Source organism: Phalangium opilio, unplaced genomic scaffold, assembly GCF_054372755.1.
Source record: "Phalangium opilio isolate 3A_F unplaced genomic scaffold, DU_Popi_V2 ptg000031l_1, whole genome shotgun sequence".
Taxonomy (NCBI): Eukaryota; Metazoa; Arthropoda; class Arachnida; order Opiliones; family Phalangiidae; genus Phalangium; species Phalangium opilio.
Window position 1 is genome coordinate 7,104,958 of NW_028324158.1, and position 18,639 is coordinate 7,123,596.

General features: G+C 36.2%; 2 protein-coding genes and 1 long non-coding RNA gene across 4 annotated transcripts in view; 1 reads left to right on the forward strand and 2 right to left on the reverse strand.

Moving 5' to 3' along the window:
- The first annotated feature begins 228 nt into the window (after window positions 1-228).
- Window positions 229-18,639, forward strand: part of LOC149690343 (uncharacterized) — a 94,939-nt gene continuing 76,528 nt past the window's right edge. Inside the window, exon 1 of the long non-coding RNA XR_016383698.1 lies at window positions 229-538. This is a non-coding gene — a long non-coding RNA (uncharacterized LOC149690343). The remainder of the gene's footprint in view (window positions 539-18,639) is intronic.
- Window positions 532-2,511, reverse strand: LOC149690344 (uncharacterized). 2 transcript variants are annotated; one of them, XR_016383696.1, is made up of 2 exons: window positions 2,271-2,511; window positions 532-2,155 (listed from the first exon to the last, which is right to left on the reverse strand). XR_016383696.1 is itself a non-coding variant. In XM_089869884.1 (2 exons), exons 1-2 carry the CDS (start codon window positions 2,322-2,324, stop codon window positions 1,728-1,730), a joined length of 522 nt encoding a protein of 173 aa, XP_089726010.1. In that variant the 5' UTR covers window positions 2,325-2,511; the 3' UTR covers window positions 1,142-1,727. The 2 variants fall into 2 exon arrangements, 1 of the variants encoding a protein (XP_089726010.1); XM_089869884.1 differs by having other exon boundaries at window positions 1,142-2,155; window positions 2,231-2,511.
- On the reverse strand, window positions 4,220-12,496 carry LOC149690345 (homeobox protein rough-like). The gene is made up of 2 exons (XM_089870803.1): window positions 12,148-12,496; window positions 4,220-4,555 (listed from the first exon to the last, which is right to left on the reverse strand). Exons 1-2 carry the CDS (start codon window positions 12,300-12,302, stop codon window positions 4,354-4,356), a joined length of 357 nt encoding a protein of 118 aa, XP_089726929.1. The 5' UTR covers window positions 12,303-12,496; the 3' UTR covers window positions 4,220-4,353.

Consider the following 18,639-nt stretch of genomic DNA (forward strand, 5'->3'; position numbering starts at 1 on the left):
AAAAATTGTGTCGCATCTTCATAGTCAAGCTATCAACACTTCAGAAACATTTATTGGTTAAAGTGGCCAGTGACTCAATTCAAAAAATTATGAGACATTTTAAATTTTTATTAGACAATGTTCCTGCGCTTACTTCCGGCCCTGGCCGCGGCTACTATTCGCGCCAAAACTGCGATTAACCTTGGTCAGCGCCACCTACCCGGAAACCCCTTACTTATTCCGCGGTTTTTGAAGTTCCAACGGTCATCCGCCATTTTGAGCAAAGAACGTACGGTATGTTCCAAGTTCTTTGATTTTGAGAACGGCGTTGGCCTATTCTATGGGAAATGCAAATCAATGGTCCCACAAGTAATTGCAATTATCTAAATTCGGAAGGCGGTATTATGTTACAACAATATGATAAAAGTACGAAGAAGTATGCAGTGTGTCCTGTTTGGGGTCATGAATAAGTGCAGTTGGTTAGGCTTAGGTTGAGTAACAATAACATCGAAGACCACTGAACAGGATTCAACAAGAGTCAACAGTGTGACAACTAAAGGTAATTCAAATCCATTGTTGTTTGAAATATTTCCAGGGTCTCAGTTCATCTCTATATATATATTAATATGGCATCTTGATATATTGAGTAATTTCTGAGGGGTATTGTAAGGTCACGTGGGGTCAGGGAGAAGGTACTATACAGTACTACCGTTTATTATTCTTATGGTACTACTGTACACCCAGCGGAGAAATGACAATTAACAAGATAATTAATTAGCAAAAAAGGTAGCAGCAATATTTAGGGGTAAAAACATATCCAATTTGGTGTTAATATTTTGGAAAAGCGGGAAATTTATTCAGTTGATAATAAGTTCACAAAGAGGCGCATATTTAGCCGATCACAAAATAAATATTTTACCAAATATAAAGAAGCAATTCCGTTAATGAAATGTTTCTAATTGGAGTTAAAAATAGGCCTTGCAATTTAAATAGATGTTTACAACTAATTTAACAATTAGTTAGAGTAGTCGTGTAAGTACTGATTGGAAAGTGTAAACCTTACTCAAAAGATGGCACTCTAGACTAGTTCCCGCCTCTTTGTGAGGCCAAGTCAAAGGGCCCACGACCACGTGGCTAACTGATTTTGCGAAAAAAAATCGATGTAGGGATTTCTGTTCCAATCTCCCAGTTTTTTAAGTGGGTTCGTGACCCAAGATATTGCGAAGTTAATATAGATCTTCGAATAATTTATTGGAAACAATATAAAAACGTTGTGTGGAAGGTTGCGTGCAATTACCCATGATGTCATGGACAATTAATCGTTTACTCGCCATAGCTTTGGTCTTAGATTTGACCACGAAATTTTCCTTCGATTTATTGAGAACAGTTTCCGAAGATATTTTAAACACCTGCTCTCTCACCCCCAGTTTCAATGTTTCTCTATTATTTTACAAGGTATATCACAGTTTGACCTGAAAGTAAATGTTAAGATTTAGGCCTAATTGGCGTTAAAACGTAATTTTTACCAAGTTGAGTTGCTTAATTTAGTATCCACGACAGTCTGGGTCCACAGAAAATTAAATTTTCGACTGTGTAGATGAATTACGCAAATATCTACCCATAATTCTATAAGTAAAACCAAGAAGGGATATCTAGTTTACTAGGAAGAAGGCATAAATTCGCCACATTTCTAGCTTTATCTCCAGTCCAAACGTATAGTAGGTCCGGAGTTAATCCCCGCCTCTAAATTACAACCAGCATCTCATTGGTTCTTGAAAACTCACGTCAGCCCGACGCGAATGACGAAAATTACGTATTTTCCGACTGAGGAGGCGAAATAGCGCGGTCTCCCTTGTATTTTGAAAGGGGGACTGGGAATATGGCGCGCGAGTGCAAAGGCACCTTATAGCCCGTCCACACCAACCGTTTTCGCGTCTTTCGCCACGTTCGCCGCATTCGCACTGTTCGCTTTCATCCGTCGCATTTCGTTCACACCAGAAAAAACGTCTACTAAGCGAGGCTTGCGAAGAGAGCAAAATTCTTTGGCGTGCCAAAGATTTTTGCAAGTGTTGCGTTGTTCGCAAAGGATCAACCAATAACGTACGCTTATATTTTGACGTCATAAATGATTTCGTCATCGAGGTTGCTACTTTCCTGTAGGAATTAAACATGGCACCTGTGTGTTCCAAACAGAAGAATATTTTAAGTTTCAATAATAATGCGGCATCTTTTTTTCTGTTGTCCCGGTAACCTTTACAAGTTTTGTTCCAAAGTTCTGGAAATTCCCTTACTTCATTTATCAAAGCCTCGTCATTTATTTCATTTACATTATTTGTATCCCCCATATTCCAAATGTTTCACAAATAAATCAAACTAATCTATTTAGGCCTTGGCATCAACACGGTCAATCTCTCCATATCCTGTGTGTCGTCTGTTGAAACGTTAAAAAAGGAAGAATCACGTGGTACTTTATCGCGCCTTGATTGGCTGAACAATACGAACGAGTGGTTCGCGCCTCTTCGCATACTAGTGCAAGCATCTCTCGGCAAGAAGTAAAACAGGCGGTTTTTGCATGTGTGGCCGAGACGTGTAGGCGCTTGCGAGCATTGCAAACCTTACGAAGCGAACAGCGCTAACGCGAATTTTTGGTGTGGACGGGCTATTATACCTTTTCCCTAATAAACTAGATATCGCTTCTTGGTAAAAACCATAAATTCATAAGATATGTTGTATAAGTTTGTCACTGGTTACAAACTGGAGCTTGTCATGAAGTGACGTAGGTCATAGATTCGAGGTAAAGCGACGCCTGGTGAGGCTAAATAGGAAGATAGACGTCAAAACCGCGTCGTTCTCGAACTACCTCTAGCATTACGACGTATAGGTAGTGTCATACTTATGGAACATATCTTATAAACTTATGCAATAATATACATGATTTCAAGAAGAAAAAAAAAATAAGTACTAAAATTTCAACCAAATTTTATTTTCAAAATTTTTTTAATGACTGAAAACTATCAAAATTAACACTGTCCGGTAATTTAATCACAAGTTATTTTAAACTAATTACATTTCTCTAAAAATTATGTGGGGGAATTTTTATATTTAATTTATTTTTTTTTAAACTCTTAATTCGCGTGATCTAATTATAGTTTTCTTAATTACAACTACAATATTATAGTATATTGTTAGCGAGGGTATATAGGTATATTAATTTATTTACACGTGAAAATTTTGTTTGAGGTAGGCATTCGTGTTTGATAGATAATTTATATTTTTATCTGTAAATGTGTATTTGATTTAAAAAATAACTCCGTGTGAAGTAAAATAGATTAACATTAGTTTAGAAACAATTTTAACGGTGACTAGAGTGACGTAGGTGTGATCATAAGTTTCATAAGTTTGAGACTGATTTCTGAGAGCTGCATTCGGTTGATGGTTGTGTGGTGACGTAATTAGAGAAGTGTAGTGATAACCGATACCGATTTATTAAACTCGACGAGATAACCAATTATTTAACCCAATGAGATCGACCGATTTTTATCGATTGTTACCCGATCTTTATCGATTATTATCGATTTGTACCGATTATCCAGGTATTCTTATCGATTGTCGACTGATAATTATCGATTATTGACCGATATTTATATATTATTAACCGATATTTATCGATTATTAACCGATATTTATCGATTATTAACCTATTTTTGTCGATTATTAACCTATTTTTTTCGATTATTAACCTATTTTTTTCGATTATTAACCTATTTTTTTTCGATTATTAACCTACTTTTGTCGATTATTAACCTACTTTTATCGATTATTAACCTTTTTTTGTCGATTATTGACCGATTTTAGTCGATTATTGACCGATTTTTATCGATTATTGACCGATTTTTATACATTATTAACCGATTTTTATCGATTATTAACCAATTATCAAACGATTTATATTGATTATTATCCGACAAACCGGTAAATTAAGCTCAAATCGTTAAATTGGTAAAATTCGATGGTAAATTAACCTCGAACCGATATATCGGTTAAAGCAAAGTTCAATATCGGTCACCAATACCGATATCATAAATCATTTTGTTCCAATCACTAATTCATATGTGTTAGGTTAGACCCTGAGGGTCAGGTTTCCGTCTTCTAACCTTGAACTATCCCTTTACAAAGCTCTTCCAGTAAAAAGTGTCATACTTATGAAATATTACAAAAATGATCTTATGGTGTGAGGTATTTGAGTGTGGATAGAAAATAGACTTGATATAAGTAGGCAGGATGTGACGTTGTTTTTATAAATGTTATGAGTTGTCGTTTTTGGAGCGATAGTGTGAATGGGCGTGACGTATTTGGTACAGTGGGTTTTGAACCTTAATATCGTGGCGTAGGCGACGGGGTGGACATTGACAATAGACCAGGGGGTCCGGCCCCTCCGGAAGGGGTGGATCCGGCTTTGTAGTAGCACGCCCCGCAAAAGGGTGGACACGCTGAGGAAGCCGTATGATGTAATGGGGCCCCGGCAGCCGCTGCCGCCGAGTATAAACTTCCCAGTCCATTAGCGAACGCGATGCATCTGAAATATAAAACGGTGAAAATTCCAGGTTAGGCAACGGTTATGAATATGAATAAAATGTTTTTGCAATCAAAATTAATGTAGAAACACTATAAAATACACTGTAGGCATCGCAATGGTTTTCTTAAGTATAGGAAGGGAGCCCAATGGTCCTATTATTTCCATAATATCCTATATTTTTGAACCTGTCCTATATTATCCTATAATTTGATGAAAGGTCCTATAAAACCCTATATTTTTGAACGTGTCCTATATTATCCTATAATTTGATTAAAGGTCCTATATTATCCTATAATTTGATGAAAGGTCCTATATTATCCTACAATTTGATGAAAGGTCCTATATTATCCTATAATTTGATGAAAGGTCCTATAAAACCCTATATTTTTGAACCTGTCCTATATTATCCTATAATTTGATTAAAGGTCCTATATTATCCTATAATTTGATGAAAGGTCCTATATTATCCTACAATTTGATGAAAGGTCCTATATTATCCTATAATTTGATGAAAGGTCCTATAAAACCCTATATTTTTGAACCTGTCCTATATTATCCTATATTTTTGAACCTGTCCTAGATTATCCTATAATTTCATGAAAGGTCCTATAATATCCTATATTTCAGACTTACAAGGACGTTTTCTTATAGTTTAGCATCAAATTTATCAAACTTAAGCTCTTTTATCGAGATTACATTTGACTAGACACAGAAATTGCGGAGCTTGCTCATTACTCTTTATAAATTATATTTTAATTTAGGCTCTTTTTTCAAAGTAAAATCCAACTTGTAATTTTTTTTACATCATTCTACACAGTTTAAGCCATAATAGTATTATATATGAACACTTTTATTCCTATATTTTCCTATAAAACACATTTTTCTCCTATAAAATCCCATAATTCCGAAGGAAAAAACTCCTATTAGGAATTTTTTGTTTTTGGCTGGGGTCTCTGCTTAATGAACATCCCCTAATTAAAGCATCGTTTTACCTAATTTTTAAGTATATATGACTTTAAAATCTTAGCCATAGATTTTTATTTAATTGCAACCTTTATACTTAAACACCACCCCTTTCTTTCTTACCCCATTTCAATTTATATTATTTCTAGATACACTTTTATATTCGCAATAGAAACCCCAAATTGCGATAGAAAATTATAGGTTATGCTACATATTATACCATTTACCCTTTTCTGTGTTTTATATCCTCTCGACCATCCCAGCAGAAATATAGGAAAGATAGCGAGCAAATTTCAATTACATGTGAGAAAAGGACAAGACTATTAGGTGAAAACACACCTTTAAACCCTTTTATTTATGACCGCGCATTAAAACAAACTTTCCCGTAGTCAAGAGTTTCTCGCAATCGCACCGCGCGCACCAGAAAGCGCAAGTATCAAATCGAAATGATCACGCAAACCACTCGGGCCCCGAAGCCTTATTTAATCCCTTACAGACACAGAGATACAAATTATTCCATTTCGTTAAATTTGTCGTGTCGCAACTATGTGATTTTTAGGAATTAGTTTATAGATGAGATGGCTGCGCGTATTGCAGTGCTCTGCATTTGACCCGAGGATTTCCAGCGGATATTCAGGATTTATACAAACCTGGAAAACAGGAAAATCCTGGAAAACTCGGGGAATTAAATTTTTGACAAATAGATTTCCCTAAAAAAATTCAGGGAAATAAATTGTTGACAAATAGATTTCCCTGGAAAACTCGGGGAAAGTTAGAATTTTAAAGTAAAATTCATGGAAATTTGTGAGGTTTGAGTAGGTTTGCACTGAAAGGGTTGCTTCAACTATTAGAAAACCACTCCCGTTGTTATTACTCCATATATGGAAAAAAACCCTGGAAAAATCAGGGAAATCGGGTTTCCAAAGGTTGTATGAACAATACGAATCTTACATACAGAGAAACAAACTTCCAGGGGCATGACTCAAAACTTTATAATTTCTCCCATGCCAAAAGACACAAGTAGAGGCAGGGTGCCAGGAATTAAGGGGGATGTTCTTTGGGTGCACGATTTTGAGTCGAAAATGTAACTTCTATCTCCATTTTGATTGCCCTAAGGGACACTGTTTTCGAGTTATGATTTTAAGAGTGTTTTAGGGATGACCCCTTAATTAAATTAGAAATCATTGTCTTTTAGTTTCTTAATTAAATTTAAGGGGTCATCCCTAAAACACTCAAATCTTAACTCGTAACCAGTGTCCCTTGTGGCAAAATGGAGATGGAAGTTACATTTTCAACTCAAAATCGATTTCCCAAAGAACAATAGAACATCCCCCTTAATTTAACAGAAATTGATTTTAGACAACGATACAATACATTTTTAGAAAACAATACTCCTTCAACCATTTCATTTAGTATATCATAACCCTAAATTATCATCTTAACAATTCGCAGTTTGGACCTATAGGCTTTGAGGGGTAGAGCTCAAAAATACTTTTAGACTAGCTTACGTAAATTATTCAAAGGTTTCTGTCACCCCGTTCGCCGACGCTGTAATCTGAGAAGCGAAGAAAAATTTCAAATGCATAGAGAGAGGTCCCCATAGATCCATATAGTTCTCTCTCTTAATTACCAGCATTAGTTTAGCGCCCGGGCCTAATCCTTAAGCGGACCGCACCGCATCACCTGCCTTTTAGAGTAATTCTTTTCCGTGAGACCATACTGGGGCTCTGGTCATTATAGATCCAATTTAATGGTCCCGTTTCATCAATTTTAACCCCTTCCCCCTAACCTTCTATCACCTTTATGGTTCCTTTTATTTTGTTAAGCCTTAAGCCTTGGCGATTTAATTAATGATTAAATTAATATAGAGCCGTTTTATATTTTTAGATATAAGTAGCCTGGTGCTGGACCCCCCAAACTGATTTTAAAGATATTGGGGTTGCGTTATTATAGTATATTTATATTGATATTGTATTAAGTTTATATTAAAATGGGTGTACGGCTTAATTACGATTAATTTTGTAAAGTGTAATTAGGTTACCCGCGGCTGCTTTTGCATATTTTATTAGCTGTTAATTATTTCGGATATTTTTGTTTTAAATTCTTGGATCTTCTCCAAATTTTAAAGATTTTGAAGGGTACGTTGCATATTATTTTCCCATGGTTTTAGTTAACCATATTGTAAAAATATGTGGAGTAACACATATTCTTTCAACTAAGAGTGTTATTGAACATTTAACTTGCAGAAGTGTACTATTAAAGGATTAGAAGTGTCCGTACGCTGTTAAAGTAAAGCTAATTACTACGCATGTGATTCTGTGAAGCTATTTCATTGTTTTAGGGGCCAGACAATGTTTGGGAACGCATATCTTCGTAACTGAATGTTGTAGACCCCATGTTCTTTGGCACTTTCCATGCCAAGTTTGACTAGAAGTATATAATACTTCTATTCGTGAGAAGTGTGCAAGCACAAAGCGGCCGGGGTAATTGTAACATGATTCTTACCAACATCATCAAAACATTTATTATAGCAAGATTACTAAACCGAATTACATACGAGATAAATAGTTCCCTCATCATTACTCTATTAGCGCTGGTTAACTATTTGCCAAGGCAAATAGTTAACCAAATTAAATTTTTGACAAATAGATTTCCCTAAAAAAATTCAGGGAAATAAATTGTTGACAAATAGATTTCCCTGGAAAACTCGGGGAAAGTTAGAATTTTAAAGTAAAATTCATGGAAATTTGTGAGGTTTGAGTAGGTTTGCACTGAAAGGGTTGCTTCAACTATAAGAAAACCACTCCCGTTGTTATTACTCCATATATGGGAAAAACCTGGAATCACATACGAGATAAATAGTTCCCTCATCATTACTCTATTAGCGCTGGTTAACTATTTGCCAAGGCACATGCATGCGCTTGTGCGTTTTTGTCCCACGTCAAGACAATCAAGGTTTGTGGGTTAATTGATGCCTGAGGATTTAGTACCAAACAGTTATAGAATTCACCCGATGGTGTTATGGTTACCCATCTGAAGTTTAATGAGCAGGAGAGCAAACAAAAAGGTGCATGAGCCTGGGAAGAATCATGAATTACGTAACTAAAGTATTAAGAGGATACAGAGTGTCATCCTTCTTCTATTATTATCCCCTTCTGGTTTGACCCTAGAAATTTATGCAAAACCTTTATCAGGAAATTATGTAATTAAATGAAGCAAAAATGAACAATAGTTAGCCGCTTTTTAATATCTTGAAACTTTTCATTCTAAAGAAAAAAAATGTAATTACCATGCACATAATCCTAAAAATTTTAAAAATTCGTCGACTCAATTTTTAGTTGTTAGTTAAAAAGTTACAAAATTTTTCCCGAACACGCTATATATTAACACTCATCAAATTATAAGTTTAAAAAACTTGTATTATAAAAAGACGCGTGTACTTCTACAGGGGTGAAAGAGGGGGGGGGGAAGTAGTATGTTACTCCACCCCAAGCTTGCACGATAATTTGTTCTCGCGAGCTTCGCTAATTAAGAGTTTATAATACCCCTGACCCCATCTCAAAAGTCTTTATTAGTAGAAATTTCAGCAAAAAAAGTTCCCCCCGTTCAATTTTTGCTCGAAAAGAACATTCGCTCGCTCTCCGCGGCGGACTTTAGTAGTACTCTTTTCAAATCGTGTTTTAGGGATCTTAAGCCTTGGCTCTAATTATAAGGGTACTATCTAGACTCACGCGATCTCCCATTGAAGAAATATCACCTGCATACTCCCCCCCTCCCTCATTGTGCTCCGCTAATAGTTATAGACATTCTCGATGAGTTATTAGTGAGAGAGAGCGAGAGAGCGGATAAAACATCTTCATTCACGCTGATTCACATAGGCCTTTTCAATCTAATGTAGAAGGTACAACGCGTTCTAGCTTTGTACGTGTAGTATTTGTGCAAAAGGATAAGTATATTATCAGGAATACATACAGATAATTGGAATCGTTGCGTAGCCGTTTTCTCAACGTTTCTAGGTAGGTGGATTTTGTGGGAGGAGCTAGACTAATCATTATGCAGGAGAGGGGTAAGGTGCCTGTAACGTTGCAGAATGTACCCCCATTTATACGGCATACACGAAGTACTCCCAGCATGCTTTGCTTTTCGGAAGGGTTGTAGGGTACGGAAACGTCAAGGATGCCCCCATGTGTCTTAAATAAGGAACTAGTTCTCATACAAATACAATGGCGCTACGTGGCAGCACTTAACAATGGCCTACTGAAGGTAATGGGCGTGAATGTGCAAGGTACACTGGGAGATTTCAGTTGCCACAGGTCGCCTATCATCATTACAGCTCCATCTTACGGGGCTAAAATTTGTATCTTTCCTGAACCTTCCGCGCGCCTGATCTCGCGTTAATAGCAACCAATGAAACAACAGTTAAAAAGACGTCATATTTATGAGGCATGACGGATACTGAGTCCTCAAGCCCGGCCCACAAAACCCGCTTAGAAATTAACGTGGAGATACGGGGCGCAATGATTCCTATTACCTCTATGCATTGTTGGTATTATCATACTCCGTTTCTTATGTAAGGGACTATTTGATATTAAATCGAGGGTCGTCTTACGTGCCTACCTTAATAGCGTATTAGGAGTCCTTTAGAGCTATTGAACTATAATGTTCGGCTAAAGTAGTCTATCGCTTTCGATGGGCCACTTTGGTGTTATAGGTTAGAGACATGGCTTGTACCCTGCTTTAATATACGCGTTACGATCGACTAGCACGATGTAACTGAAGTCTTCCGTAAGAATGGTCTATAACTATAACGTCTTCTTTCTCCTAAACCCTAATTTACGCCTTTTTCTCGTGTATGATTACATTAAATGGGGATAAAAACGTTAATAATCGATTCTCTAGAGAAAAAACGGTATCCTTTTAGGATCTTTTTAGAGATTTCTTTAATAGGGGGTAAAGGAACTAAATTAAGACAAACTACGTACCCCATCCACCCTGCAGCAACCAAACTATTGTTAATATCTTTTCTATGAAAGATAATTTATAAGACGTTTTTTATTATATTATTTCAAAGGGATACTTAAATGCTGCTAACGGGTGTTTAATAATGGGGAAATTGGTAAAATTTGTCGTAAAAACCACAACATTTCTTTGCAAAAATGTGTTGGTTTTGTTGGTTAACTTCTATTTAAAACTAGCTGTTACCCGCGGCGTCGCTCGCGTGTAATAAGAAATTTCATCAAAATGATAAAAAGAATGGGTAGATTTTACTGATGACTGATATTTTTGTAGCACCCTAGGAGCGAAGGCACTCGGCGTTGCCCGTCAGCCCGTCGGGACATTTTTTATTACTTTTCACGCGGACATTATTCCATAAAGAAGGGTTTTTAAATTTCTGGCCGCCATTTAAAAAGATGGCAACAAATCGAACCCGAAAGACCATTCAGCCCATCTATAGGTTAAAGGAAACCAGTTTACTAAATATTTGCGAAATCGGTTGAAACGCTCCGACTTTGTTGCATAGAGATTTTTTACATTTCTATGCGCCATTTATTAAGATGGCGGCGGATTGGAAAAATCTTTCTTAGTACGCGCCTACTACTTATGAGTAACGTTCCTGCAAATTTTCAGCCTTCTTGGGCAAGCGGTTTGGCCTGGCCGTTGATTATCACTCAGTCAGGACTTTGATTTATATAGATATAGATGACAATTGGGCCTAAATCTAAGAAAAAGGTCGGTCAGGGATTTGGAATTGAAAATTTCGTGGCAACCCTGCTGTTTAAGTATCCGTTTAACGCAGAAGGTGATTATCAATTGTTCTTCATTATGGGCAAGAGATGATATAAGATGGCGTGATGCCCCGAATCTATCAGTTTTCTTGTCAAAATTAAGCTATTTTTTGCATGTATTAACCCTTCCATATTTTGGAATTTTTTTGGGCTACAAGCCATTTAGTGTTAACTATACTAATGGATCTCATTGATAAGGAATTTTTTTATCTTTATGACGTATGGTAATTAACGATGTTTTATGACGGTTTTTTTAGCCATTTGTTAAGACAGGTGTTTAGTTACTGATAGGTTTTGGGTAAAAAGTTATAGGATATTTATGTAATTTTAAAATCTCTGAGTTTTTGTTCATCTCAAACGAGAATTTTTTCATAATTTTATTTAAAGAGGTATACCAGGCTTGAATTTTTACTTTTTTAATCGAAAAAGTGTATAAAATAATGAATATATCAATTATATATCTACAATATTAAAGAAGATACAAGCAGGGATAGATTTAATTTTAGAAGTAGGAATGGAGAACGGTTAGTATTTACTTCAGTCCGACTCATAGCCCAGTAAAGAGCCCCTCCCTCCAACACGTAACGAAAAGTTTAAATTATCTTATTGGCTCACTTAAACTACGTTTTGATGACGTTGCTGACGGGGACGGCGAAAAATACGCCGTTCCTTTTTACCTCTGTCGCTATAACCCGCCTCTTGTTCATACCCCCTCCGTCCCGTGGAAGGGGGTCCGGGACTTTGACGCGCGCCCAGATTACTCTGTTCTCCATTCCTACTTCTAAAGTTAAATCTATCCCTGACCTAATTTATCGATATAAGAATTAGGCGAAATTATCTGACCTATATTGTTGGTCCAACTGGGCCTTCTCTATCCTTTTGTCCTTGGCTCTTCTATTTTGGAACCAAATCTTGATTTGCGTTTCTGTCAGGTCTAAAGATTCGGCTAGCTCAAACCTCCGTGGTCGGCTGATGTATTCGTTTCTGTGATATTCCATTTCTAGTCTTAGTGTTTGTTCGCTGGTGAATGTTGTTCTTTGACGCCTCTGTCGCCCATCCTTTCGTCTTCGACGGTGAACTGTTGGTAACAAGAGAAAAATAATTGTTTAATTATACAATTAAATTTAATATCAATTCTTATTTCAAGCCATATCTTAATTTGCGTCTTTGGGTCCACCCTGTATTAAATCAAACGGACTATACCGAGGGGTCACTCACTTAACTTAATCGGTGTACACGACTGTACTAAAGAGATTACGCCTAATCTTTAAGTTTCCTGTTTAAGTTGACAGTACTAACTTAAATGATTACTTATAATCAGTAATCGGTGTACAGAAACTCTGAGAGTGATTAGCCCCTCGGACGATATTTCTCCACCCCCCCCCCTTGAAAAAGATACGCTAGAAAATTCAATTAGAAATAATATAAAAGGAAAAATATTAAAAGAAAAATAAAATGATCTCTTATTACAAAATAAAGCCTAGCATTTAATAAGTCTTAAAAACTATCGAGGACTACTGGGCCATCCGCCATCGGTTTAGTGGCGTCTGCTAACCCGAACCACTTACTCTTTACCTCTCTCAGCTTGTGAGAATTCAAGCTAGCGTAAGGACAAGGGGCTCAGGCTAGCAGACGCCACTAAACCAATGGTGGATGGCGCAGTAGTCCTCGTTTTTAAGACTAATTAAATGCTAATTATTTTTTAATAAGCTATAATTTAATTTAAATTAGTATTTCATCTATTAACTCCATTTTAAAGTTTTATTAAAGGCCATGAATGCTAATTAAATTTTAACCATTCAATTATACGGAATATAATCGTGTCTTCATGATTTACACCTCCCATCTTGCGCTTCCGTTCATGTCCAACCTTTAACCGCGCGCTGTATTATAGGAAACTAGGAATGCCTCTCACAATGTGTTAGTTTGTAGTTCCTAACAATCTATCTGTTCATATATATATATATATATATATATATCTATAGTCAAAGCGCGTGTCCAGATTAATCTTTTTACAAGGTCTATCATTAGTTTTTCCGACCTATTACAATCTTTTAAAAAGCTGTTAGCCTCGAGGCGAAAGTTCTACCATGGTCCCTTTATCTAGATGGTCCCATAGCCCTGCTAGTCACCCTGTCTCTTTTAGTCTCGTTTCCTGGGAAACACACTCGGCACTAGGGGTAGGAGAAATTTGCTTTCCCTTCACTGGGACAGAGCCCAGTGGTTCTATAATTACTATAAAATCCTATCTTTTTGAAATTGTTCCATATTATCCTATAATTTCATGAAAGGTCCTATAATATCCTATATTTTGGACTTAGTCGAAGTATTCATGTAGTTTAGCATCAAATTTATCAAAATTTAGCTCTTTTTATCGAGATTACATTTGACTAGACACAGAAAATGCGGAGCTCGCTCATTACTCTTTATAAATTATATTTTAATTATGGCCCTTTTTTCAAAGTAAAATCCAATTTGTTATTTTTTGGAGATTTTTCTACACAGCTTAAACCAAAATAGTATTATGTGCGAGCATTTTTATTCCTATATATTCCTATAAAAACACAGGTTTTTCTTCTATAAAATTACATAATTCTGGATACAATTACTATTTTTCCTGTAAGTAATTTAAATTTTTGACTGGGCTTCCTGTCCTTTGGTCAGCCAGTCACCGCTAGCTGTACTTATCCCATCTTACGTTATCTTCGTAAGAGTTCGGCTTCTGAGGCACTCTGGGCGTTAGAATATTTTTGGTTCTTTGTGATCGTAGATATAGCAGGCAGCTAAACAACACCAGTTTGGTTACATCCCTCCTACACTTTGCGAGTATTATATTTTTCATTTAAATTAAAAGCGCGTTATGACCTCCTTATTAAAAGGACCCTGGTTCTATCTGTCTATGTTGTACAATGCGTGGTATCTCCTTTTTATTGTCATGCCAAGAACAAATTAGCCTCTCCTTCAAGCTCTAGCGGTTACCCATCATCGATGATCTGTCTGTTTTTATCCCCCCCCCCAACCTCCTTGTGGCATTTCAAAAGATGATTCTCTCTCTTTAATAACATCTGTTGGGCGCCAGTGCCCGCTTCGTCGTGTGCTATAATCAATTCTATGACGGTGGGCCATTCTTTGTTCCCAATCTTCTTTTGTGCTCCTCCGATAGATCGTTTATTCTTAAATAGTTTTTATCATAATTGCGCCTTGATTAGAGATCCAATTTGGGACTAGGGTGCAATAACATTTGTTTTAATGCGCCTACTTAAATGGGGGGACTCATTTAAAATGCAAATTTTAAATTGAGAGTGGCGAGGTGATGTGTACCGTGTATCTATGCGTCCATCAAGTTGGGTTGTATAGTGTAGAAGAGAGTGATATTTTCTAGTGTTTTTTTCGATGACTGTTATAGTTCTTTTTGATACGCGTATTGTATTGCTGATTTTTAGCACTTTTAAAAATGTACATGTAAAATGCTGATTTTGAGAAATTTTTGTCATGGTGGTTGTCAGTAACGTTTCATCATGCATGAAGCTGCGTTGTCACCACTTTTTGCTTTACACCCATTTCTGATTGTCACGGTCACCAACCTTTGCTTTATACCCAGTTCTGATTGTCACCACTTTTTTTGCAATACCAGACTGATTGTCACCACTTTTTGCTATGCTGATGCCATAACCTCTTTGCCCTGCATTGTGCTGTTTGTGAGCACATTTTGCGTGGCACGCCCTGCACACACTTGATTGTGAGCTCATTTTGCCATGCGCAAGTGGACATTAATAGTATCAGAAGCCTATAATTAAACCTCCTTCCTCTTATCCGCTTCTGATAGTATGCACTATGCCGTTTCAGGGTTGCCAGTAATTTGTTATTAGATCATATCCGGTTTGGACGGAATAATTTGAAACGATCTGAACTACAAGCTTTTCAGAGTGTTCTTGATAAAAGTTGAATTGTACTCGCAAATGACTGGCAACACTTGTCTGCACACTACGTATATGTTGTAAGCATTTTTTTGCCACGCTAATGTCGGAAGCTTTAACCATGTGCGATAGAAACTCTCTTATAGTTTCTCTTTTATATAGCTAAGAAATATCTGGTTCTAAATATCGCATTGAAAATAATTTCTCTAATATTTAATTTAATATAAATAATATGCCGGTATGAACAGTTGGTTCTCGAAAAACCAACACTGACGTTGATTGTAGCCCAATTTCATAAAATGGGCCATTGAATATTCGTATGGAGGTCCTTTAAATGATGCACTATAGGCTACGTACCTTGATTATATATTATTGGCAAGTTATATAAATAATGGGTCAAATTTGAAAAGCAACCTCCGTAGTTAAGAGGCCCAGGCATATTGAAAAACTCGTTGAAAAACTGCGCTTTTGAAACTTAGTTATACCTTTTATAGACAGATGGTTGAAATTTTGAAACGTATATTTTAGAGACGTTTTATAATGGAAATCAAACAAAGCTTTACATTCTTTTTCTTTCTTTCATTTAGTTTTTAAATTATTGGATTTTGAAAGGTTTTGCGTAATAGAACCATGGGTGTTTAAAGTTTTATCAAATTTTCATCTGTTAGTTTAACGTTTTTATTTGATGGTAATTTTTGTTTAACACGCTTTTCTAAATTGAATTATTTGCTAGCTCTCTAGTGGATATACTTTAATTAGTTTAAAATATATTTCTTTGGTGGGTGTAAAAATATCTTTACTTTTAAGCTGCAAAATCAGAAACCGTATTTCAAAATTTGAACCTGATTTTTTAACGATAAATGAAAGGTATATTAACGACATTAAATTCAATTTAAATGGTAAATTTTTGTTTTGTTTTTCTAAAAACGTTTTAGAATTATACAGGGTGTTTCTGATAAGTCTGGCATAAATTAAGGGGGAATGTTATTTGGGTGATTTTGAGTCGAAAATGTTCTGTGACATTTTGCCTTTCGGGCCACTGTTCAAGTTAGTAATGGAGTATTAATTAAAAAACTGAAAGATAATTATTTCTAATTTAATTAAGGGGTCATCCCTAAAACACTCCAATCATAACTCGAAATACAGTGTCCCTTAGGGCATTCAAAAATGGAGATAGAAGTTACAATTTCGACTCAAAATTGATTTCCCAAGGAACATCCTCCTTAATTTATCAGAAACACCCTGAAAAGTACCGTACTATCTTCATCTGAAATTTAAGTTTCGGTCAACTCAAGTTAAAATTAAGCATCTTTAATCAATTTTAACTTAGCCTAACCTAATCTTTTTATGCAATAAAATCGTGTAAGCATAATGGGAAGACATATTAGCATGTCTAACAATGTCGACAATTACCTGCCCCTTAAGATGGTTAGAGGGAATTAACAATTGGAATTTATGCTTCAAAAACAAAAGAACTCAAAGAATCCAATACGTTTTATGCATGTTCAATCAATCCAAACCTATACTAGATGATTTTATAAAAACCGGAAATACACGTATCTGTATCGACGAAGAAAAAATAACCGTAGGTGTTTCCTAATACTAATACAGTGGGCATCCCTTTGGGGGACCATGCATGTTCTTTCTGTTCCCGCTTTGCAGCTGGCCAAATTTACCTGAAAAGAGGGAGAGATCATAGCGGGTGTGGGTGCCCTGGAAATTGACCCCATGAGATGATGGTAGCACCTTTTTTACTAAATCTATTCCACCCGTAGTTTGCCCCGAATACCGCTTTACAACCGTCTTACGCTACACTTTTGGCTTCATTGCAATCCGAGTGTAAATTAAATTATACTCATTTCTAGTGAGAAGCGCTGATTTGAAGCAAACGCGGTACGCGTTTTTATACTCCAGGGATGCACTGGAGTAGTTTTGGGGTACATTCATCCTCCGATTATTTACTCACTCAGGGGGCTAATTACAGCGTGGTTTTTGCGGGCACGACCCTATAGGGCCTATAGCTACTCCGAACTGTTGGGAACCCTCTACGGGGTTGTCCATTATTACATTATCACCGCGTAATTTTGCAATTATTAGATTTGCCGTTTTAACCGGAAGTAGATTAATACCCGAAGTTATCATAGCTCTAAAATATTTTTTATGTTTATACATTTCAAGATGCTAAAGAACACTTAAATTTTTTAACTTTAGGATAATCTACTTTTGGTAATACTAATAAATGTATGTTTTTAAACAGACGAATTTTGAGTACGGTTCTATGTTAAATTATAGGTTTACGTTATGCGTTTAAGCGCAAACACAAGTTTTGTTGATGTATTATGTAAATAGAATGTATTGTTATGTGATTGGTTGGACATATAACGGGAGTAATATTTTCTAATCTGTAATTAATCTATGCAATTCACGAACTGTTGGGGTTAGTTAGCGTTGTTTATCAATAGATATCGGAAGAAGTATACAGTTTGTACATGATGAGTAGGGTATAAATTAATTGGAATGTTCTTTGGGAAATCGATTTTGATTCGAAAATGTAACTTCTATCTCCATTTTGCCACAAGGGACACTGTTTTCGAGTTATGATTGCATCCAGAGTATTTTACGGATGACCCCTTATATTTTATTAGGAAACTGAAAGACAATTTTTTCTGATTTAATTAAGGGGTCATCCCTAAAACACTTAAGTCCAAGAACCACATTGCACGGCTTTCAGTTAGCTAGAGTTATAACAACTTTTGCATCAGATTGGATTCGAAAATCGGCATGGTCGCCCGCCCCATGGTTACAGCGTTCATAAAGAATCTGGATAAGTCAGGGATTTTAAAAATGGTGGAATAATTCACGGATTAAATGTTTTTTCTTAAAAACTTCAGGGAGTCCGTTTGGTATATCAAACCATGATTGCTTCGAGCAATGCTAAATAAAGGCCCAAGTGTAATTATGAAGTGGACTCTGATAAACACGTGCTTAAAATGGTCGGGGATATTGGGAAAATTCGATTAGGGGTAAACTGGAAAACTCAGGGATTTTCAATAAAAAAATTTCGACCGAACCCTGGCCCCTGGGTTATAGTCTCGATGCTCGGTTTACAGTTTGCTGGAACCATTTTCACTGGAAGTCGGTCTTTAACTGCATGTGTATTCCCATTTATGTCAATAAAAAGAAAGTATTTGCTACGGATAAACCAGTCCAGGTCAAAATGTAAATAGTTTATCTCGTACAATTCGTTAGATATACTGCGTTATCCATCAACGTGTCATTGTTTTTGAAATGGGGAGGTATATACATGTAGATTCTATATGGAATAAGACGTTAGACTTAGGTAACAGCGTTGAATCCTTTATTGAGGAGGTACAATCATGCAGAAAATATTGGAGATCAGCTAGTCCCGGGGGATCAA

What these genes read in the sequence shown, in the direction of transcription:
- LOC149690344 (XM_089869884.1), bottom strand. Translation starts at nt 2,324, where the DNA reads ATGGGGGATACAAATAATGTAAATGAAATAAATGACGAGGCTTTGATA. An exon ending in TTGGAACAAAACTTGTAAAG is followed by an intron (nt 2,156 to 2,230) that starts GTTACCGGGACA and finishes TGGAACACACAG; the next exon opens with GTGCCATGTTTAATTCCTAC.
- LOC149690345 (XM_089870803.1), bottom strand. Translation starts at nt 12,302, where the DNA reads ATGGAATATCACAGAAACGAATACATCAGCCGACCACGGAGGTTTGAG. An exon ending in CAGTTGGACCAACAATATAG is followed by an intron (nt 4,556 to 12,147) that starts GTCAGATAATTT and finishes TTTATATTTCAG; the next exon opens with ATGCATCGCGTTCGCTAATG.